Source organism: Nelumbo lutea, chromosome 1 (genome assembly GCF_056320005.1).
Source record: "Nelumbo lutea isolate HS-2025 chromosome 1, American lotus-T2T, whole genome shotgun sequence".
NCBI lineage: Eukaryota > Viridiplantae > Streptophyta > Magnoliopsida > Proteales > Nelumbonaceae > Nelumbo > Nelumbo lutea.
This window is the reverse complement of record NC_142684.1, coordinates 61747461-61770477: the sequence shown is the minus strand read 5'-3', so window position 1 is coordinate 61770477 and position 23017 is coordinate 61747461. Positions and strand designations below refer to the sequence as shown.

At 39.9% G+C, this 23017-nt stretch overlaps 2 protein-coding genes across 2 annotated transcripts; one reads left to right on the top strand and one right to left on the bottom strand.

Annotated features, from left to right (window-relative positions):
* Positions 1-455: 455 nt before the first annotated feature.
* On the top strand, positions 456-15465 carry LOC148874843 (uncharacterized). Its single transcript, XM_088963790.1, has 8 exons — positions 456-640; positions 947-1096; positions 2735-2841; positions 2999-3040; positions 3119-3206; positions 14146-14239; positions 14587-14684; positions 14817-15465. Exons 2-8 carry the CDS (start codon positions 966-968, stop codon positions 14938-14940), a joined length of 684 nt encoding a protein of 227 aa, XP_088819916.1. The 5' UTR covers positions 456-640; positions 947-965; the 3' UTR covers positions 14941-15465.
* A 439-nt stretch (positions 15466-15904) lies between these two features.
* On the bottom strand, positions 15905-18529 carry LOC148874842 (ARM repeat superfamily protein). The gene is made up of 2 exons (XM_088963789.1): positions 17959-18529; positions 15905-17040 (listed from the first exon to the last, which is right to left on the bottom strand). Exons 1-2 carry the CDS (start codon positions 18240-18242, stop codon positions 16215-16217), a joined length of 1110 nt encoding a protein of 369 aa, XP_088819915.1. The 5' UTR covers positions 18243-18529; the 3' UTR covers positions 15905-16214.
* Positions 18530-23017: the final 4488 nt, after the last annotated feature.

Sequence of the window (23017 nt, the reverse complement as noted above, 5' to 3'; positions counted from 1 at the left end):
CAAAATATTCATTGGACTGAATTGAACCAGGTCCATTCGTAATGGACTCACATTGGACTGGACCGGATTGGACCAAATCCAGTCCAATTGACACCCCTAGCCAGGAGATAGGATTAGCTGAATGAATGCCATAGTTGTTTAACAAGCTGTGGAACCAATGATGACTCTCCACACCAGTAGACCCATAAACTTTCAATCTTACTGTAGTTCGTGTATTTTATCACCTGTGTGGGACATTATCATTGGTTAGTCCAAATTCGGGTGCGAGGAGGATTTTGTGAGACGAAATCCGAATTCCCACCTCTCGCCCCGTTAAGGGTCGGTTCTGGATCCGTTACTCGTTACCTTCTGGCTTCTGGGTTTGATCTGGTCTTTCTCATCGTGGACCCGTAAGGCGGTATGGATCCGATCCGTTGGCAGCCGTAAATTCACGATTTCACGTTTCCATTGACTACGTGGCAACCAGCCAACCACCCGCCACGGTCTGGCGCTACATCTTGTAAGTTAGTAGTAGTGAGGGGGTGAGGGACCCCTTTTTCCCCCTTCCCAGCAGCGTCTCGGTCTCTCTGAATTTGATTGTAGAAGATTGGAAGTCTCCGTATCTGTATCAATCGAAATCATAGAACAAGCAAGCGTTAAGGTAAGTTATGGTTATCCGACTCGTTTTCTGTGAGGAATCCTATTAGGGCTCTCTTATTTCGTCAATCTTTTGCAAGAAAACCTTAATTATCCTCCTTCAAGTAAGCCATGTGCAGTATTATTTGCTTTTCTTGTTTGAATGTATTGGTGTTCTTATGCTTCTCTTGTTTTTGGTTTTCTTCTGCATTTTGTTTTTCTATTTCCTGCTTTTTTGATTAATTGATATATCTTTTCGATTTTTTTTTTTGTTTTTTGTTTTTTGTTTTTTTTTTTTTTTGGGTTGACATGGTTTCCCTTTTGGTATTAGAGAGTAGTACAGAGGAGTCATGACGACGGCAGCGAGACCCACATGGGCACCTGCAAAAGGTGGTCAAGAACAAGGTGGTACTCGAATTTTCGGTCCCTCACAGAAATACTCTTCTAGAGATCTTGCATCTCATACAACCTTAAAGCCCAGGTGGGTTATTTATCTCAACCTACTTCCGTGTCATCTTATTATTAAACCGTAGTCTCTCTGCTTGTTATTTTCTTTAAATGATTTTACCATTTCCTTGTTGATAATCAATGTAGTTTTTCTTCTTCATCATGATTTTCTTCTTCTTGCGCTTGGATGTTGGGCGTGTGGTTCTCTTTTTGGGTTGGGGGGGGGGTGCGGTGGGGTTGGTGGATGTGTGGAGGTGGGGGCCTTTCAATGGACAAGGGTTTGAATATTGGTATTAGACCATCTTGGAGCCACTTTAAGATCAGTTACACCTAATTGCTTGGAATTAGTATTAGATTTGAATTAGATATACTATATGAAGTTCCCCTAATTGAGAAGGGCAGGTGCCGTGACAAAATAGTAGGATGGCAATGGTTGGTCATGGTATATAAGGCTTATCTACGGCTTTCTTCTATGGATATGAACTATAAACATGAGAATTCTGCATAAGTTATTTTTTATATTTTCATAAATGCAGGTATTCATATCTACATAATATTGAATGACTTATTATAAAACTGTAATTTGTGTACTATGTGCTTCTTTTGTTCTGATTTATGGTGCTAAATCCTTTTAAGGGAAAATTCCCGATTAGTACCCTGTACTTTGGGCCTAGTGCCACTTTGGTCCCCGAACTTTAAAACGCGACAGTTCAGTACTCAAACATTCAAAGCGTGCCAATTTAATACCTACCGTTAAGCAGCCGTTTCATTTGAAAAGACACAAATGCCCTTCAAGTGTCATTGACAAAAAATGAACAATCCCAAATCCTTGCCTCTTCTATTCAAGAAAGTAGGGGCCACCAGAATGCCCACTGAGATGTGACCTCAACTTTCTTGAATAGAAGAGAAAAGGATTTGGGACTGTTCATTTTTTGTCAACGTTTGGATGGTTAATAAAGAAAATTAGATGACACTCGAAGGGCATTTGTGTCTTTTCAAATGCCACTAAACGGCTGGTTAACGGTAGGTACTAAATTGGCACGTTTTGAAAGTTCGGGTACTGAATTATTGCATTTTAAAGTTCGGGGGACCAAAGTGGCACTAGGCCCAAAGTATAGGATACTAATCGGGAATTTTCCCTTCTTTTAAGTTTGACTGGTTTAGTTAAAGTGTTGCCTAGGTGTTTGGGAGGCTTTTTACTAGGTGACCAACAACCAACTAGGCAGATGGGAAAGACATAAATACAAATGGGGCAAATAATTATTCATGTCTCCTTTATATATTCATTCTGAATGTGTCTAACACATTTTGGGTTGGTAGGAATGTATGTAGAACTAAAAGTTGGGGCATTTTATTCCTATGCTTTTCCCCTCTTTGAGCCAGGGCGGTTAGATAAAACTTTTCTCATTCTTTATCTGAAAATCAGGGATATGTTGTCATTTACTCATTTATTGGTTTAATTTTTTATAACTAGCATGTAATTATGTTACATATACATACCTTATAGAATACATATATGTTTATTTGATTGTTTGTTTTTGCTGCGTAGGCATCATCTTGTTGCCTTAACAAACTGGTTTTGGTTTGTATATTATCTAAGTAAAAATGTAGTAGCATCTAAGTTATGGTCATACCTTTATCAACAGTTTATTTCTATAATATTTGCTTACAGAAAAGAGGGGCAGGATACCCAAGAAGAATTGAAGAAGAGGAACCTCCGGGAGGAGCTAGAAGAGCGTGAACGGAGGCATTTTTCTTCAAAGGATAAGTCTTATATTGGTAAAGGCACCACATCTTTTATATATCGTGATCTCTATCCCATCATTTTATTTTCTTTATTAATATCCCATCTAGTTGTTACCATCTGGTCCTTTTAATTTCATTTTATACATCCAGTATTTGTTTATGTTTTGATCTTAACTTTATTTGGTTGCAGAGGACAGAGATCGAAGAAAAGGAGGCCAACTACTTTTGGAAGGTATTTTCTGTTACTTCATTTGTCAAGTAGACCCTAGGCTGTTAATTAGTTTGACTAATTTTTGGCACATAATCGCAGGGACAAAGCGAGATGCTGAAGATCGCATAGTTCCACGCAATGTAGATGCTGATGATTCTGATGTTGATGTTAAAAGTGACGATGGAAGGTCTTCTTTGTTAACTTATATTTTTACGAATATGTTCCATACAAACAATCGACTGATTACTGCTATACATCCATTTATGTATTACAATTTTTTGGGAAAGACTCACTAAGATTGTTTTACTTAGTGCAATCTGGCTTTTAGTAGTATTTTTTTAGTCCGACTTTTAGTAGTATTTCTTTATATCTTCAATTGTTCTTCAAGAATCTAGTATGGACGACATTAATGTGGCATTTTTTTATATGCATCATTTCATTGAGTTGTTTTTTTGTACTCATCCTTGTGCACTGGGGGCTCTCTTTGAAAAAATTGCATGTCTTGTCATTGCTAAAAAATTTATAGATTGTATTTAGGTTCTCCATTTATGTTTATTTGATAAATGGTATGTAAATTAGTTTGAAGTTTAACCTATAAACATGTGCTTTCTTTTGATTTGTTGGTGAATATGACTTGGATTTAAAGGAAAATTCTATTAAACAGTTGTAATGCCAACTATTTTGTATGGAGCAAAGTGTTGGGCAGTCAAGAAACAGCATGCCCAGAGAATTTGGAAGAAATGTGAATGCTAAGATAGTTGAGTGGAAAAACTAGAAATGATAGGATTTGGAATGAAGTTATCCGTAGGAACCTAGGAGTAGCTCCAATAGGTGATAAAATGAGAGAGAGAGTAGACTATGATGGTTTGGGCCTATGCATAGAAGATCACCAACTGTGCCAGTTAGAAGAAGTGATCTGTTACACATTGAAGGGGCTAGAAGAGCTGGGGGTAGACCAAAAGGGACATGTGTCAAATGATTTAATTCATTTAAGCACTAATAATTTAACAAGTGGGTATGGATTTAAATAGAATGGATTGGCGAAACAGGATTCATGTAGCTGACCCCATATTGGTTGGGATAAGGCATGGATGATGGATGATGATGAGATCTTTTGATTAAAGGGTGAGAAATTTTCTTTTTTCTTGTGGGTGGGTGGTTGGGGGAGCTAGAGATGCTTCCTTAGTGGTGTATAGTTAGGGCCTTAGGTAATAGCTAAGAATGGAAGACCAGGTTATCTGTTGTTTTGGAGGAGGCTAGTACTTTGCCTAGGCTATGGGAGTTATATGCACCTCTTATAGTTTCAACAGGTGTCAATAGCTGTTGGCATCTATCATTCTGAAACTTGGTGTGGAGATTATGGTAGTCCTTACAGCTGATTGTAGATCTAGCCATGAAGAAATTGCTATGAGCTAGAGCTAGAAGTTCTTAGTGATGTATAATTAGGGGATAGCTAAGAATGGGAGACTAGGGTGTTTGTTGTTTTGGAGGAGGCTGCTACTTTGTCTAGGGCCTCTAGACTATGGAAGTTGTCTGTACCTCTCAGGGTTTCAACATATGTCAATAGCTATTGTCATCTATCATTGTAAAACTTGGTGTGGAGATTATGGTATCTTTAGAGAAAATTTTAGATCTAGCCATCAAGAAATTGCTACCAGCCAAGACTAAGAAGCCCAAATTTGTTCATCCATGAAGCATACTTAATCAGGCAATTAAAGAACATGCAAGCCCCCCTCTCCCCCCGTCCAAAAAAAAAATGAAAAAAAAGGGTGAAGTGTACCTTGACCACCTTCATTGATTGAAAAATTAAATGGATAAAAAAGAAAGCATCCATGTACCCAAAGGAATTGTACACCATATTTATAGCATTATCTTATAAGCAATTTTTCATAATAAAAAAGTACTGAATGATAGACTTTGTAGATCTTTGTGAATTGAGAACCATGGGAACAGGGCACTCACTACTCTTTTTACAATGACCTCCTTTGAACTGGAATTATTTTCAAAAATATGAGCATCTCTCCCTCCAAATGTTCTATAAAATTACTGCTTGTATAGTTTGCTAAATAACCTTGCCTCTTCTACTGAGCCCTTTCAGATTCCAACTATGAAGAAGAGCCTCCAATATGTTTTTGATCAGCAAAGAATTCATTTATTAAATTATTAAATATTTGTTGTAGGGCAAATATATGTAGCCCAGGATACAATAAATTACAACAGAGCCCAAAATAAGGAGGGTCTATTAGCTCCTTATGTTAGGGCAAGCTACACTGAATCCAGGCCGGTGTATGGAAATAGCAAGCCCAAGCTCGAGGCCTACAAAAGAAGAACTCCACCTTAGCTCTCAGTTCCAACTAATGATAGGGTGGCATAATCAAATGTACAAGAACTGGGAATTGACTTCCAAGGATGTAACTAAATGTAACAACCTCATGAATAAATACAATCAGAGGAAGGAAAGGAGATAATGACTATTCAGACAATTCTCTCTCTCTCTCTCTCTCTCTCTCTCTCTCTCTCTCTCTTACTCTCTCATTCCAAGAGGTGGTTCCTCATTAGAACCCTGTGTTGGGCAATTCCTAACAACTTGGTATAAGAGCCAGATGCTGAACACACGAGCAACTCCGGTGGATGTCAGAGTCGACCAAGTTGAAGTAGAGCTCCATCGCATATCCGGGGACATAAGGGAAATGAAAGACACGCTGGTAGCCCTGGTAAGGACACTCAAGTAGATAGAAGGTGAGGGAAACAGGGGAGTCAATCCCAATGAAGGAGGAAGTCACGGTAGCAACTGACGGAGGGGTTCTTGGCTGGAAAGAAACCCCAAAATCGCATTTCCAATCTTTTCTACCGGCGACCCCATCCCATGGATCTACAGGGCGGAGAAGTTCTTCGAGTTCAACGAGACCCTAGTCAAGATCGAATCTCTCTAGTAGTGATCCATCTGAAGGGAGACACAATCCTTTGGTAGTAGTGGTTTCGGCGGTGATGCCCCAGGTTGTCCTGGATGGATTTCATAGAGGCACTATGCATTCGGTTTGGGGAATTGGGTTATGAAGATTACAATGAGTGTCTCGCCAAACTCCAACAGACTGGGAGTGGTCACGATTACCAAACAGAGTTCGAGCGCCTAGCCATATGCGCGCATGATTGGCCAGAGCGTGCACTAGTTGGAGCCTTCGTCAGAGAACATCAGATTGGAAGTAAGAGCACTCCAACCTGCCACTGTCATGGATGCTGTTGCCTTGGCCAAGATTCAAGAACGACTAAACAAAGCAAGGAAATTTAGTCGGCCCTGGTTACCACCGCAAAGATTGGTTAGCTTTCCAAGGTCTGACAAACACAGAAGTGATAGTTGCCCAAGGAAAGAAGATAGCATTCTGGGTAAGCCTAGAAATATAAACCCTGACCCAACATTTCCTTTCAAGAAGTTATCATGGGCCGAAATGCAAGCCCACAGAGAAAAGGGTCTCTATTGCAATTGTGAAGAACGATTTGGGCCAAGTCACCGATGCAAAACTTTGCAAATCTACACACTCCAAGATGACAATGAAGACGGAGCCGTAAGTGGTATACATCTTAATGGATCGCCAGAATTCAATTGGGCCGAAGAACAACTGCCAGCACCGGAGATATCTTTCCAAGCCCTTATCGGGCTCAATTCTCTAGAAACAATGAGGGTTTCTGGAAGTCAAAGGGCGCCAGGTGTCCATCTTGATCGATAGTAGAAGCACCTTAAATTTCATAACGGGTGTGCTGGCCCAACAACTGGGATTACCAATCCAACCCATAACAGCATTCAAGGTCCAAGTAGGAAACGAGACATCTCTTCCCTGTGAGGGCCTGTACAAGCATCGAATTGGGGATCCAAGGGAAGCCATTTGTGGTGGACTTATACCCACCAGAGTTTAGCGAAGCTAATATTGTACTGGGAACTTAGTCATACCATTCTTTGGTAACTTAATCATACAAGCCCCTTGTTAACCCAGGCCCAAAATGCAACCACACAAGAACATCAGCAACTGAGAGCACTTCTCCAGTAATATGCAACAGTATTCCAGGAGCCTACAAAATTACCACCTTCTTGGGAACACGATCACCGCATTCCATTGCTTCCAGGAGTGATCCCCATGAATGTAAGACCCTATCACTATACTCAATTTCAGAAGAAAGAAATCGAGAAGCGAGTTAAAGAATTATTAGATAAACAATTCATCCAACCAAGCCATAGCCCATTTTCTTCCCTAATCCTCTTGGTCAACGACGGGACATGGCGTTTTTGCATTGATTATAGGGCACTCAATAACATCACAGTCAAGGATCGGTTCCCAATCCCGGTGATTGACGAGCTTTTGGATGAGCTCAAAGAAGCCCAATTTTTTTCTAAGCTGGATTTACAGACAGGCTATCATCAAATTAGAGTGCACACAGATGACATATACAAAACAGCATTTCACACTCATGATGGACACTATGAATTTTTTTTTTTTCGGGTCATGCCATTCGGGCTCACAAATGCCCCAGCAACCATCCAATCCCTCATGAATGATTCATTTCATCCATACCTACACCGGTTTATACTGATTTTTTTTTTTTGATGATGTCCTAGTCTACAGCCCCACATGGGCCCAACACTTGGAGGATTTAGAAGTCACTTTGAAGGTTCTCTTGCATAGTCAATTATATGCGAAAGAATCTAAGTGTGCTTTTGGCCAATCCCAAGTACACTACCTCAGCCACGTGGTAGAAGGGGGCACGGTAATGGCGGACCCAGAAAAAGTGGCAAGCATCCAGCAGTGGTCCACACCTACGAGTGTGAAGGAACTTCGAGCCTTCTTGGGCTTGACACGATACTACCGACGTTTCATTAGCGTCTATGGCCTCATTGCTAGTCCATTGACAAATCTACTAAGAAAAGATGCGTTTTCATGGGGTTTGGTTATTCAATTGAATATCGACCGGGAGCAACAAACAAGGCGGCTGATGCACTGTTGAGACACCCAGAACTGCAGCAGCTACAGGTCTCTCTTCAGCCCACAACTAAACTCTGGGACCAAGTTCGAGAAGAGGCATCTACAAGTCCCGAACTACAACAGACAAAAGACCACCTTTCACAGCAATCTGCACCTAATTACATGGTCAAAGGACCCTTACTCTACCATAAAAACAGGTTAGTGCTACCAGCCAACTCAGCCCATATAGGCTCATTGTTAGATTACTTTCATGCTTCACCCATAGGGGGCCATTCAGGGGTGCTCCACATGTACAAATGCGTTGCATCTCAGTTCTATTGGAAGGGAATGATAAGGACTATCCGGAAGTACATTGCCAACTGCAAGATTTGTCAGCAACGCAAATATGAGGCCCAATCTCCAGCAGGCCTACTCCAACCTCTTCTGGTTCCCACTCAAATTTGGGAAGACATATCTATGGATTTCATTACTGGGCTTCCACTTTCAGCAGGTTAATCAGTGATTTTGGTGGTGGAAGTCCGTCTTACCAAGTACAGTCATTTTCTGGCATTAGCACATCAATTCACAGCAATAACTGGCTGATGTCTTTGAATGGGAAATAGCCCGCCTCCATGGATTTCCCAAATCAATTTTGTCGGATAGAGATCTCGTGTTCCTTGGTACATTTTGGAGAGAACTATTTCATGTACAGGGTGTTCAGCTAAGGAAATCAACTAGTTATCATCCTCAATCGGATGGACAAATAGAGGTAGTCAACAGATGTCTGGAGACATACCTGCACTGTTTTTCAGGTTCCAAACCCAAACGCCGGGCCCAATGTCTCCACTGGGCTGAGTAGTGGTATAAATACCACCTATCATGTTGCTGCGGGGATGACACCTTCTGTGCCTTATATGGTCAAGAACCCCCCAGTTGCTTCCTCTCCAGTTGCTTCATTGGAAGAAGCATTGACCCAACTGGATGCTACTCTACAAGAGTTCAAACACAACTTAAACCAAGTGCAACAGTGGATGAAAACACATATGACAAACACCACTGGGAAGTGGAGTATCAAGTGGGTAACTTTGTATACTTGAAATTGCTCCCTTACCGCTCACTATCAGTAAGGCAACAACACTGGAATAAGCTGTCTCCACGCTACTTTGGGCCTTTCAAGATCATCGAAAGGATAGGCAACCTTGCCTGCTGCTTGGAGCCTACCTGAACACTCTTAAAATTCATCTTGTATTCCGCATTTCAGTTCTGAAGAAATGTCTCAAGCCAGATGTAGTAAGTCAGCCCACTCTACCCAAGTTTACTGAAGACATGGCTTTAGTCACAGAACCACAGTCCATTATTGACTTTCATTGAGTAAAGAAAGGACATCATGTGGAACTGGAAGCTCTGGTAGTGTGATCTCAACTACCCAAGGAAGGTGCAACATGGGAGCCTTTATCCAACTCCACCGCCAATTTCCCCATCTTGACCTTGAGGCCAAGGTCCAGCTTAACAGGAGGGGGATTGTTAGGACAAGCTGCACTGAACCCAGGCCGGTGTATGGAAATAGCCAGCCCAAGCTCGAGACCTACAAAAGAAGAACTCCACGTCAGCTTTCAGGTCCAACTAATGACAGGGTGGCATAACCGAATGTAACAAGAACTGGGAATTGACTTCCAAGAATGTAACAACCTCATGAATAAATACAATCAGAGGAAGTAATTGTTAGGACAATTACTATCTCATTCCAGGAGGTGGTTCCTCGTTATAACCCTGTGTTAGGCAGTTCCTAACACCTTATCACCCATCCAAAGTTAGAATTGTATTTCTTTGCAAGTAGGTCAATTTGTCTGAAGATGTATCTAAGTTTCCAGGATGCTGAATCAATTTGCTTTGCCCATGTTATGACCAAAAGGGAATCTCCTTCAATTTCCAACTCTCTTGCCACTAATTTTTCAGCAAGATTTAGGCTGCATTTGGCATTCCTTATTTTAAGGACTTGTCTCCTTTTTGCAGTTAAAATATCCTATCAACATTGAGTTTTTAACTGCAAAAAGGAGATAAGTCCTTAAAATAAGGAATGCCAAATGCAACCTTAGTCCTTGTAACAGTGCTTTTGATTCAGCCTGAATCAAGTCACCAAAACCGATTGGTCCGGAGAACAAAGCCATCACTATTCCTTGATGGTTCCAAAAGACTCCAATTCCTAAGATGTCATCAGTAGGAACACTCTTGAAGAGCTCCAGTGTTTTAACCCAATGTACCAGTTTGATATTAATGGCTTCAATCACTTTCTCCTTTGATTTACTTTTCTCATTGAAGATCCTTTGATTTCTTTCTTCCCAAATTGATTTTAATGGCTGCTCATACTACCTTCCATATACATCCTCCCCTTTTCTTCTGTTGCCTCGGAAAATTTGGTGTAAAAAGGCTCACTACATCTTGTTGGGGGACCCATCTGCAACCAAAGAGAGAGCAAAAGTAATCCCAAATACAAGATACAAAGGAGCAGGTGAGTGGTAAGTGAGAAAGGGTTTCACTACAAGCTTTTCAAAGAACACACACATGAGGACAGGCATTCGGCCTTCTTTTCTTTTTTTTTTTTTTTTTTTTTTGATTAATAACATCATCTTCATTAAATTAAGAGAAGAGAGGGAAAAGAATACAAAGGGAGATAAAATAACTTAGCTCCCCCAAAACAGAAAACACAGGGAATGCAAAAAAAATTAAAAACTAGCCCAAAAAACAACCTCCCTATTCACTCCTTGCTTGGCCAACCCATCCGCAAATGAGTTGGCACTCCTCTTCACCCAGCTGTACTGAATCTCAATGTCCCTACCCAGCCATAAGAACTGTTTTTTCTCATTGTTAAAGTTCCACAAACCACTGTCCTCTGTCTTCAACCAATTAACCACCACCTTCGAATCACCTTCCAGAATCAAGCGGCTAATATTTAATTCTTTTGCTCTTCGAATTCCTTCAAGCGCTGCAAGGATCTCAGCCCTAAGAGAGTCACCTTCTCCAATAGGGCCAGAGAATAAAGCAGTAACAATCCCTTCCTCATTCCTGAAGACTCCTCCAATCCCAAAGGGCCCTGGATTCCTTACACTGCTGCCATCAAAATTCAGCTTTATAAAGCCCGAGGGGGGAGGGGACCAGAACGGACTAAGAGTCCTCTTGCATCTAGCAGTGGAAGCAATCTCTTTCCAGTTTCTTAGCAAGTCATCCATGGGACAATCTGAAAACAACTCCAAAGATTTTAGCCAGTGGACAACTCTTAAAAGGATTCAATCTAACAAATCTTCCAAAGTTTTTTCCTTGTCAGAAAAAATGCGTGAGTTTCTTTCTTCCCACAAAGACCAGCATACCGCTGCCCTAATACACCTCCACAGTCTTCCTTCGCTTCTTAGGACAACTGAAAAAGGAGAAAACAAACCTTGGACAGTCTCCGGAGGATACCAAGAACACCCAAAATAGGAGAAAACTCACTCCTAAACAGTTTTAGCAACCTTACAAGAGACCATGAGGTGGTAGCCAGATTCTCCATCAGCTTTACAAAGAGCACATCTATTAGGAAGTAGACAATAGTTGGGTCTCTTTCTTTGAAGTAAGTCTAAAGTGTTGATTCTTTCTAGGAAAATTTCCCAATAAAAAAAACCCACCCGAGGAGGAATAGGTCTGCTCCAAATTTCCTAAACTAGAAAGGACAACCCCAGGGGGGTAGGAGGCTGAATTAAGGTTTCAAATAAAGAAGCACAAGAAAAGGTACCAGAGCTAGAAAGGGTCCAAAATCCGGTGTCTTCCTTAGCAGGGTTTAGGAAGACACCCTCAAGGGAGGCTAGCAAAGCTACCAAGCTATCCAAGTTTGTATCCCTAATTGCCCTACGCAGGCCAAGGTTCCAACCAAAGCCTGAAGTGGAGGCTGAAGGGACCAAGAAAGAAGAAATGGGTTCATTTTTCAAGTCTGAAAGAGCATACAAGGAAGGAAACTGGTATTTCAGAGGAGAATCCCCGACCCAAAGTTGTTCCCAGAAATTTATTCGGTTACCAGAGTTTAGACCATACCTGATCCAAGGGGAGAAAACTGGAAGCAGATTGTGGATGGATTTCCAAGGAGAAGCAGCTGAAGCCCTTGCCAAGATTCCAGGATCCCAGCCATTGTCTTCCAGCCCATGAATACTAGCCACAATCTTAGTCCACAATTTATCCATTTCCAAAGAGAACCTCCACAACCACTTCCCCAGTAGAGCTGTTCCTTTTCTTGAAATTACCAATCCCAAGACCTCCTAGTTTTTACACCTAGAGACCACCTCCCAACTCACCCTATGATCTCTCTTCTCCTCTCCAGGCATTTGGCCTTCTTTTCTGTATCACATTACAAGTATTTACCTTCCCTTGAGAACATTTCCCAGCAAAGAGCTTGTACTTTAGGAAGAATTGGTTTGCACTGAATTTCTCTCACAGGAAAATTTACCCCCACTGTATCAGACCGGGCAAACGGGTTAAAAAAAGCACAAGAAAACAAGCCATCAGGAGCTGGATGCCAAATTCTATTATCAAGGCCATTTTGATCTAGGTAAACAATTTCCAGTTTTGACAATAGTCAAGAAGAGCCTCCAATATTGCTAGTAGGCACCCTTTCACCCCCAATACTTTCCAATAAACTTAACTAACACTGAATATGTCATTTTGCAGTGAATGAATAGATAATCTGCTGTATCCATTGTTACAGAACATATGAAGAATTGTGTTTGAGTCTAACAGCATCCCCCTCTTATTTCCTTTGTCAGTTCCCCAAAACATCTATGATCTATCTGAACCTTTTTTGTAGTTAACACCACCTTAGAAGGAATATGACATATCCAGATTTTAGAGCTAGGAAAGTGATCAAGGGTCTCTATCTGAACCTTTTTTGTAGTTAACACCACCTTAGAAGGAATATGACATATACAGATTTTAGAGCTAGGAAAGTGATCAAGGGTCTCTTCATTTAAGGATCTGAAAGGGAATTTAGCTGGAATTTATCAAAAAAGGGGGGATTAGGCCGGAAAGAAACTAGATGCCTCCCATATCCATATCCTTCTCACCGTGATTTAAGCAGGGCTTCTTTTGAATCTTTGCTAGCAATTCCACCATCTCCTCAATCTCCCAATTGTTTAAATTCCTTCTCATCCTAGGGTACCCACCTTCCCATTGTGGATGTCAAAACAATCAGCCACTAGTGTGAGTAAACAATGTAGGAAAAAGATCCATGAATGGCTGGCCCTCCCACCATAGGTCTCTACAAAATCTGACCCTTTGACCATTCCTGACCTTATATCTGATGTCTTTCATGAACTGAGGATAACTTTTCTCTGTACCTTTCCATAACGCACACCCATATGATTCCCTAGCCTCACCTAGGTCCCATTCCAAGTCTCTAATTCAATTGCTTAGTAGCAAAGTACCATCAGGTTCATTATAATGCCAAAACCATTTCCCAAATACATGTGTAAACAAACTTCAACCAATCCACCTATCTTTTTAGGCTTACATACCTTGTTCCAATTCACCAAATTGATCCTTTTCATCTTTCTATCCTTTTTTAGCCAGCATTTCATCCCAGTATTGCTGCTAAAGCATCAATGTCTTGCATCTCTCCCACCACAGCCGACTCATTTTTGTGCATCTTAATCTGTAATCCCAGCAAAGCTTCAAACCACCTCAAAAATACATTAAAGCACAGCAAGTTCTATTAGGTGCATGTTTTGCACAATTCCTAACTGATGGCCTTGAAGTAGAGATAGGATAGAAAACCCTGCTTATATGTTATTATCTTTATCTTCCATTTGTAATTCTCATGTGTCATGTAATTCAACTTATTCCCTAGTAATTTATCCTTCTTTGATGAGGATGATATTCTGGTGTATAATACATACTACTACCTTCTACCATAATTTTCTTGCTTACCACTCTCAGCCACTCCTCACCCCAACCTAATCACCTAAAAATAAATAACTAAATAAATAAATAAATAAAAAGCATACTCTATTATTACTTGACATATGAATGTATATTCGGGTTAGAAGTTGATGCATAATTTATTTCTTCAGTCTGTATATGTTAGTACTTGGTATATGATAACTTGATGTTCCATCTTTTTATTATTTGCTGAAATGATGTTATATTTGTTGCTAGTGACGACGATGACGACGATGATGAAGATGACACAGAAGCTCTTCTGGCTGAACTTGTAAGAATAAAGGAGAGAGCTGAGGAGCAGCTTCGGAAGGTCAGTCTCCTTGGCCTTGGGGATCTGTCTCTCTCTCTCTGTAGTCTCCTTGCCCTTGGGGATTAATCTCTTGGTTTGCCTCTTATAAGCTTCTTGTTTTCTGTTCTAAAATGGATTATGTTCTGGTTTTCTGACAAGCCTCAAGCAACTCAACAATTTGGTCCTTGGCCAAATTGATTTATCAACTGGTTTCTGAATGCTGAACCTTATTTTTTGTATATCTAAAGAATACATGCATATACTATGTCTGATTTGAAGCTTGTTGTATACGTTGTTAGTTTTTCTTAAAATGTTGATGCCATGATGTCATAAATGAATAAACTAACTGTAATGTATGCCTTCCTCAGGAACGACAAAAACAGGAAGAGGAGCTGAAAGCTAAAGAAGCAGAACTGATCCGAGGAAACCCTCTGCTTAATCCAACTTCTTTTGGTGTCAAAAGAAGGTTTTGCTTTGAACCTGTGTTCCTTTCCTTATTATTATAATTTATACGAGTGAATAGACATCACCAAATTTACATTCATCCCATACTAATCTTAATGTTTCTCCTGATGTTGTATTTGTTGATGTGGGGAAGGTGGGACGATGATGTGATGTTTAAGAACCAGACTCGTGGAGAAACCAAGACACCCAAGCGTTTCATCAATGACACCATCAGAAATGATTTCCATCGGAAATTTCTGCAGAAATACATTAAGTAGTTTTCCAATCAAGCATTGTGAACCCTTTTAGAACTTAAAATTCTTTGGTTTTTCAATCAAAAGCATTTCACTGATCTGTTAAAAAAGTTGGATGTTTCTGCTCAATGTACTACTTTGGGTTGAGTGAAGGTAATTTATAACTGAAGGGACTGACAAAACAGGGTTCATGTAATTGAAGTGTGTTCAATTACAAGGAATGTATCTTTGTGTTTTCTGACTTTCTCCACCTGTGAAATGTGATCAAGTTGACGGGTATTTGGTATTGACAATGCTTGCTGTTGCTGGACGACCAGCTTTCTCCGTCATCTATACGAAGCTTTTAACCGTCTCCTCTAAGAAGGAATGGAACATGAAGCTGTTGGTTCTGTATGTTATGTTTTGCTAAGTATTTGTAAAGAAAAATATGGAGCAGCTTCATTTCATTATGTAAAATTGAGAGTTACAGTATTGTATATTACAGCTACTTAACTTTTACATGCAAAATAAACAAAGATATGAGCAACCTTGTTTCTTTCCTTCTGTAAATTGATGGTGCCAAAAGAGTTGATGATACATATGCCAAGAGGAACCAACCATTCCAAAATTCCAATAATGGTGGTTGGTTATGTGTAATTGATCTTCATATAATTAATCCATCATCCAATGTAGCCGACCATGACCCATGACACTACCAAATCTTCCCCAATGGGCACTGGTGGCTGCCTTGTGACAGAGTTGTTTCTCCTCATCAACGGCCAGAATATTTCTCAAGGCTTCAACAATGATTTAATTGAAAGTGAGCCTCTCGCCGCTGTGGAAAGCTAATATGACTGAATCCTTGTGTTGTAGGTAACGTTGCCATTACAACATCACGTAATTGCCTAATTTTACAAGTTTACATCGTTTGTATTTTGCATTAGTCAGCTCAACCGTGAAGATGTTATAACCAAAACGGAAGTTAAAAAGGTGATTTACATCTTTGTAGTTGGGATTCAGAAATATCCATTTACATTCATTAACATGTTCCTAATGTACAAGTACAGGGTGATGGTGTAATGTAACCATCTTGACTGACTGATTGCCAGAAACCCAATAAAACCAGAACTGGGATTCACCTTGTAATCCAATATACGGTCAATTTCTGTACAGAGTCTATAAACCACTTCTTAAATCTGGCAGGGATCTGATGATGGACGAGTCTTTGATTGACTTCAATTAGATGGCCTGTCCTGGCCTGAGTCCGAGTGACCAAAGCTTATATGGAAATCACTCTTCACATGGAAAAGCAACATGTCTCAGGCAGGTGGCATTTCAGAAGGGGTGCAAGATGCAGCCCTAAGCTGGAGTCGGCTCATGCTTAGTTCCATACTTCGGTGGACCATGTCTCGTAATAGCTTCTTAGCAGTTTCAGCAGCTTTGTCTGCTCCATCCACCCGGGTAGCAATATCATAGACGATGCTCTCCAAAACCTCTGATGCCAATCTCCTCTGTGGAGGAGTATCTCTGAGCAGGTCCAGCAGCGTCCGTGCTTTCTCTTGGGCTTTTGTTGTACCCTCCACAGTTAGTCGCAGAAGGCCAGGGATTGCTCCTTCTTTGAGGATTAGTTCCCTGTACTTGTTCCTGCAGCTCTGGCACAGAGAGAGGAGAACTCCAACCGCGTGCTCTGTGCTGATCAGAGACCCATCTTCTATGGTCTCCACCAGAGTAAGAATCCCCCCATTAGTGTCTGAGATTGCACTCCGACCTTCTTCATGGTTAGACAAGATTTCAAGCAAGGCCGTTGTTTTCTCAGCAAACTTGGAGTATTTCCTGCATTCTTTGAGGAGGACAAGGAGAGGTGGAACTGCTCCAGCAGGGAGGATTGGAGTGCAATTCTCGGTGCAGGTGGATAGGTTGTATAGAGCCGTAACTGCATCAACTTTTCCTTGAACGCTTCCGGAGCTAAGAATCTGGACAAGATGGGGAGCCACTCCGGAAGCCGCAATGGTTGGTTTGTTTGAAGCTGAAGCCGAGAGCGTTAGAATTGCTGCGGTGGCTAGCTCCCTTAAGCTTCCATTCTGGAACTTGAGGAGGTCTACCAGAGGAGGAACTGCACCGGATGCAACTATCCTAACCTTGTTCCTGTGAATCGGAGAAAAGAGTAAGCGTAGCATGATGACCAAATAGGATAACAGACTAAACAGCAAGAAATAACAATTCGACATCATTACTGAGATGAAAGGGGGTAAGAGAAAGAACAAACACAATTAGATTTGTGCAATTCCTGCAATTAATTTTATATCACTTAACATTTTCCTTTTGGGGTTTCCGAATCCCGTTCTTACCATCTTGTGAAAAGGAAAGCTTAGCTTGGAGAGGGAAAAGAATAGCAAAGATATTAGAACCAAACTGGAGCGAGATCCAGTGGAATATACAGGAGTTGAGACTAATAAAAGGTAGAAAGAGAGTGGAGCAAAAACATAAGCAATTTTTTTTGGGGCTGAAAACAAATCCACCCAAAATGCTCAACGTGATCAGTGTGGGAGAAAATATCACTTCAGCAACCATAGGGGCTCAGTGGAACCCCACTTGATAGAGGAACCTAATGTACATAAAACATGCCAATATCAAAACATTCTGCGACGAAATCAGAGGCAAAGAGAGCATCTTAGCCATGCTCAAACAAACCCTAATTTGGCAAACATCCAAGGCGTTTTTTTGGGTCAAAATGAATTGTGTATTTAACAAAGAAAAAGGAGGAAAGAGAAGCCCAATTATTGCCTGATAGACATAAAAATCAAGAATTTGACCAACAAGAACTACGGAAATTGAAGCGAACCAAACAGCAGGAAATCGAAAGAAAGGTTTATGTTATAATCTAGGGTTGGTTGGGGCAATAAGCGAGTCATACAGAAAGTAAAGGAAGAAACCCTAAGTCCCTAGCCGCACCAGCGGAGAGGGAGGGAGGGAGGGAGGGAGGGAGGGAGGGAGGGAGAGAGAGAGAGGGAGAGAGAGAGATAGATAGAGAGAGAGAGAGAGAGAGAGAGAGAGAGAGCTAACCGTTCGTTGCGGACGGCAAGATTGAGGAGAGCGAGGAGAGCAGCTTCGGTGGCGTCGAGGTTGGAGGAGAGGAGCATGGAAACAAGGGGTTGGATGACGCCTGCGGCAGCGAAGCCAGAACGGGTCTTGACGGAGGACTTGGCGAGCTTTCTGATATCCTTGGCGGCCTGTATCTTGGTATCGAGATCGCCATGGATGATCTTGCGAGCAAGGTCCTGGATCAGATTCTGCTTTTTCTGGTTCCAGGTCTCTTCTTCCTGGTCCATCCTCGTATTGTGCCCCATGACTCCAATCCCAAAAGAATAGAATAATTAATGATAATTGCAGAGTTTCAAGCTTCCAGGCAGCCCTGAGCCCTCCTCCACCTCCTCTGTCTGGTATCCGGCGATGATGGCCAGCGGCGGCCTTTCTCCAGTCTCCCTGGCTCACTCACTCAGTCGGTCATTCACCAAGAAATAGAGAATCTTTTTGGTGTGAGAAGACTGAGTAGAGAGCGTCGCTATAGAGCTAAAGCTAGAAGCAAGTGGACATTACAAAGGTCAATTTATGTAAGGTGTATGCAGATTCATATTCCATTTCCGTCTTAAATGTGTGTTAGAAGAGGACAATTGCACGTTTGCACTTTGATACATGATGATGATGCATTATTGATGATCATGATGGATGAGAGACAGAGAGAGAGAGAGAGCGAGTCATTTGCGTTTGCGTGGGACCCATCTACGTGGAACCGGAGCCCTAGGATCTAGGAAAGGATTTGGCGGCAACTGATCTATCATGTATATTATATCCACTGATCTGGACAATAGTTCTCTCTCCGTCTCTCAAGTTCCTTGGAGGGAAAATTGATGGATGAAAAAGCTGATTAATAGGCGACCGAGGCATGGCATAGCTGGTATTTGATAAATCTGAAAATTAAATATGATGTTTGAAAAGAGTTATAATTGTTTGTGTTGAATCAACCTTTTATCATCTCAAATTTATTAATTTTATTATTTTATTCCTAAAATATATTATTTAGAAATATTGAGTTTAATTTGTATTATCTCATAAAAAATAATTTTCAATCTTAAAATAATATTAAAATAATACAAATAAAAAATAATAAAATATTATTTATTAATTAATAAATGAAATGATTAAAATTAAAAAAATAATGATTATAAAAATATTAAAATAATTAATAATTTATACAAATAAAAATTAAAATAATTTTTAAAAATTTAAAGAAATAATTAAAAATTACTAGTTAATAAAAATAATTAATAAATAATAAATAATACAAATAAATTTAATAAGAAATAACTAATTTTTAATAAAAATATTATTATTCATCGAACCACATGTAGCAGCGATGGCGGTGGTGGGAAGACAGGGGAGGGAGGGAGGGAGGGAGGTAGAGAGAGAGAGAGAGAGAGAGAGAGAGGGTGCAACGGCGGTGGTGGCGGTGGAGCTCGATTAGGTCGCAGGGACAATTCGATTTGATTTACATGAAGGACAAAAACATGTAATATTAAAATTTCTTTGAGGGCATTTATGTCTTTTATGCACCTCTGAATTAGGTTTGAGTGCATTAAGCAGTCTCTCTACCTCTTAGAAATTAAGATCTGAAATCCAATTTTATATCTGTAATAAGAGGTCATACCAAACACAGAAGATGTCTGAAAAGCAACATTTTCATATTCAAACATTTGAAAAGTGCAACCAAACACCACCTTAGTTTTAGTGAAGTGTAGGCTTTTAGCCTTTCCCTCAATTTACATGAAGCAATAGCCTTAAGTTAAAGGGGTTTTGGGTGGGGATAATTGGATTTTAGTATGGGCACTTTTAGAAAAAAAGTAAAAACCCCAAAATGTAGCGTTTTCAACGACTAAAATCTAATTTCTCTATTTTCGTTTTTCAATCGAACTCAAGAAGACCAAATTCATATCTCTTCTATTGTTCTCTGTTCTATTTTCTATCTTCTACTTCTCAGGTCAAACTCAAGATTCAAGAAACAAAATTATTGGTCAAAATCAAATCGTGCAACTGCATACAGATCCTCCTCCTCCTCCTCCTTCTTCTTCTTGAATCTTGCGTACAAGTTCTCCTCCTCCTCCTTTTCACTTTTTTCTTTTTTTTTTTTTGTCTCAAACTATCAATTAAGTGGGGCAGTAGATTTGTGGGAGGTCAGAGACTCAAAGGTGTCGGCGTGCTACTTTCTTTTAGTTTCAATTTCAAATAGTAAGTGTTGTGATAACTGATAACTGATAACTAATGAGATGATTGGATACATGTTGCCATGTTGTCATAAACTCATAATATATGTTGAATTTGGATCCGTTTTGTCATCTTCCATGAACAACTCTTGCCAGAACCGTCAATGAAGTTTTATCATGACAGCCAGGAAATGAGTCTAATTCATTTCAAGATTTGTCTAAAACTTTCGAAAAAATTTGAACAATTAGCGAAAAGATCTAATTCATAATTCATACAAATAATCTTGAAAATATTTGAATAATCAACAATTGTTGAACCATTGATACATTAAGTGACAAATAATTATATAAAACTTCAATTATTTATTTTTTCATAATTTTTAAGTTTTTAATTTGAGGCTTACACCTCAAACCAACCACCTCGAGGCTTTGCGCCTTGCCTCTTTAGCACCCAACCGCCTCGCCTCCTTCTTTAGCCTTTTAAAACCTTGGATTTATCTATGGATATCTTGTGAATATAGAATAAACCTGTTTTTTTCATAGATATATTTTATTTGGGTATATATATATATATATACAAGAAAAATGAATGAGACAAAAAAATTGTGAGAATTTAGGGAAGAGAAAATCTATGGTGTAGAAAAGATATGGTATGGACAGAGTAGAGGTGGCAATGAGCTGAGCTCTTCACGAGTTACTCGAGATCGGCTCATGAGGCTCGCGAGCCAGGTCGAATATATATATAATAAAAATATTATAGTTCTTAATTTTTTAAATATCAAATAAAAAATAATTTTTATATATAATTTTTTTCTTTTTATAAAATATTTTTTCTCAAAATTGAGCTCGAGATCGAGCCTTGTAGAACAGTCTCGAGCCGAGCTCGAGCCTTATACTATTCAACTCGGCTCGGCTCGAATCCACCCCTAGGAAAGAGTTTTGACCAATCAAAACCCACCAATGAATTTTGATAAATAACACCATATTCCCTATCACGTTTATGATTCTAATTTATTGTTAGTTATTTTTTGGATATCACATCTTTTCCATATCATAGTCGAACCCATTCCATGTTCTAGATTTAAAACATGTTTAGCTTAATTTAAAATCCCGTTCCTCAAGATAAACTTAGGTCCAATGAACTGGTGGTCCGTGGATTCAATTCACGGGAAGTGTGTACGCTGACAACTTCAAATTGATGTTAATGTTAACGGGCTTTCAACCGTTAGTTAATCCAATATGTTTGAACCGGACACAAAAAGAATAAAAAATACTTAAACCCGACTTCTTTCAATTATTTGGGATTTGGAATTTAATTCGAACTCTCCCATTTTCTCTTCTCCTACCAACCCTAACCCAGAAGCATCCCATCGGTGATTTCACTACACAGTCGACGTCCATGAACATGAAATCCACTGGCGGCAAGAAAACAGTTCTTCCAGAAACAAAATTACATCACTAAGATGTGTACATTTGTCTTGAAGGGAACATACTGAGAATCCTTAGCATGGAAATTCAATATGAGTCTACGCCCCTCCCCGAAGAGCTTGTTACAGAATTCAATTCGTTTACGGTGGAGGATAGGCTAAGAGAGCAGTGGATTAGATTGAGAGGGAAACGTGGAGACAAAGAAGAGACTAAAATTGATGTTATAATGTTCAATGGGTCCATTCCTATTCCCAAATCCGGTGATGATGCCCAAGGGAAAGACGTGAAGCTTCATTGTTGATGTTTTCAAGGGAGAGGGTTGTGATGTTTTGGAGTTCATATGCTCTGCATGGCCAGATTGCTTGGAGATTCAGAAAGTTTTTATGTTTAAGTATGACAGAATGCTTGCAATGCATAGGGGTGTCAATGGATCTGTCTCGGATTAGACCCCGTCCAAATCAAAATCAATTTGGAAAAATTGGATGGACCAACAAGACATTGAATTGAACCAGTCTAGATTTAATGGTCCAAATTATTTATTGGATTGGAATAGACCTGATCCATCTGTAATGAATTTATATTGGATTGGGTTGGACTGAGCCAATATCTGATCTAGGTATAGATGATAGGAATATAGGTGTCAATGAACCATTTTTTATCAAAACAGGTCGATCGTTCGGTTCGAATGGTCAAACTATTCGACCTGAGAATTAGACACCTAATCGGTTCGTTATCCGGGTCGGTTTTAAAAACCTTGATTATATCTGACTTTCTCTCCAAACCAATCATTCATGTAACATTCTCTCCCCATTAGCTTCAACATTGATCCTTTTCTTGTCCTTAAGGCTAATGTTAGGGAATTATCAACAACTGTCTTCCTTAGTGTTTTACAACCATTTAGGCTGAGTTTCATTGGTGAGCTCCTAATTGCAACACCTATCAACTAGAATCTTCATTTTCCTCTTTTTCTCGCCATCTTCTCCATCCTTTTTTGATTGAACTGGATCCTCATCAACTTTAGCCTCGATAGTAAATCTCTTTTCTTACCGGGTGTATATAGGAAATAAGACAAACCCTGAAGTTGTTTTTGGATGTGTAAAACCTTGGTCATCATGCTTTGGATTATGTAGTATAAGATGTGTCCCTCTTGGAAAGAATTTCACTAGGTATCTCCCCTGGAATAGCACAAGGACTAGCAATAGCTCCTACTTCCCATATGTGTTGCCTATCAATTATTGACCTCCTTGTTGAAATAACTCGATCAACAACCGAGAATGTTGGGTAGAATCCAACACCAATTCAGCATATCAAATTGTTGTCAACGACAACATCTTTAACTCCTTCAATACTTCAAGAACTTGGCATTTCTACCTTGTTTAGTACTCCATGCAGAACGATCAACACGAACTTCAAGAACTTGGCATTTCTACCTTGTT

Coding starts and splice junctions, on each gene's coding strand:
- LOC148874842 (XM_088963789.1), bottom strand. CDS start 18,242: ATGGGGCACAATACGAGGATGGACCAGGAAGAAGAGACCTGGAACCAG. Junction 17,041..17,958: donor CTTGCCGTCCGCAACGAACG/GTTAGCTCTCTC, acceptor TCCGATTCACAG/GAACAAGGTTAGGATAGTTG.
- LOC148874843 (XM_088963790.1), top strand. CDS start 966: ATGACGACGGCAGCGAGACCCACATGGGCACCTGCAAAAGGTGGTCAA. Junction 2,842..2,998: donor AAAGGATAAGTCTTATATTG/GTAAAGGCACCA, acceptor ATTTGGTTGCAG/AGGACAGAGATCGAAGAAAA. Junction 14,685..14,816: donor TCTTTTGGTGTCAAAAGAAG/GTTTTGCTTTGA, acceptor GATGTGGGGAAG/GTGGGACGATGATGTGATGT.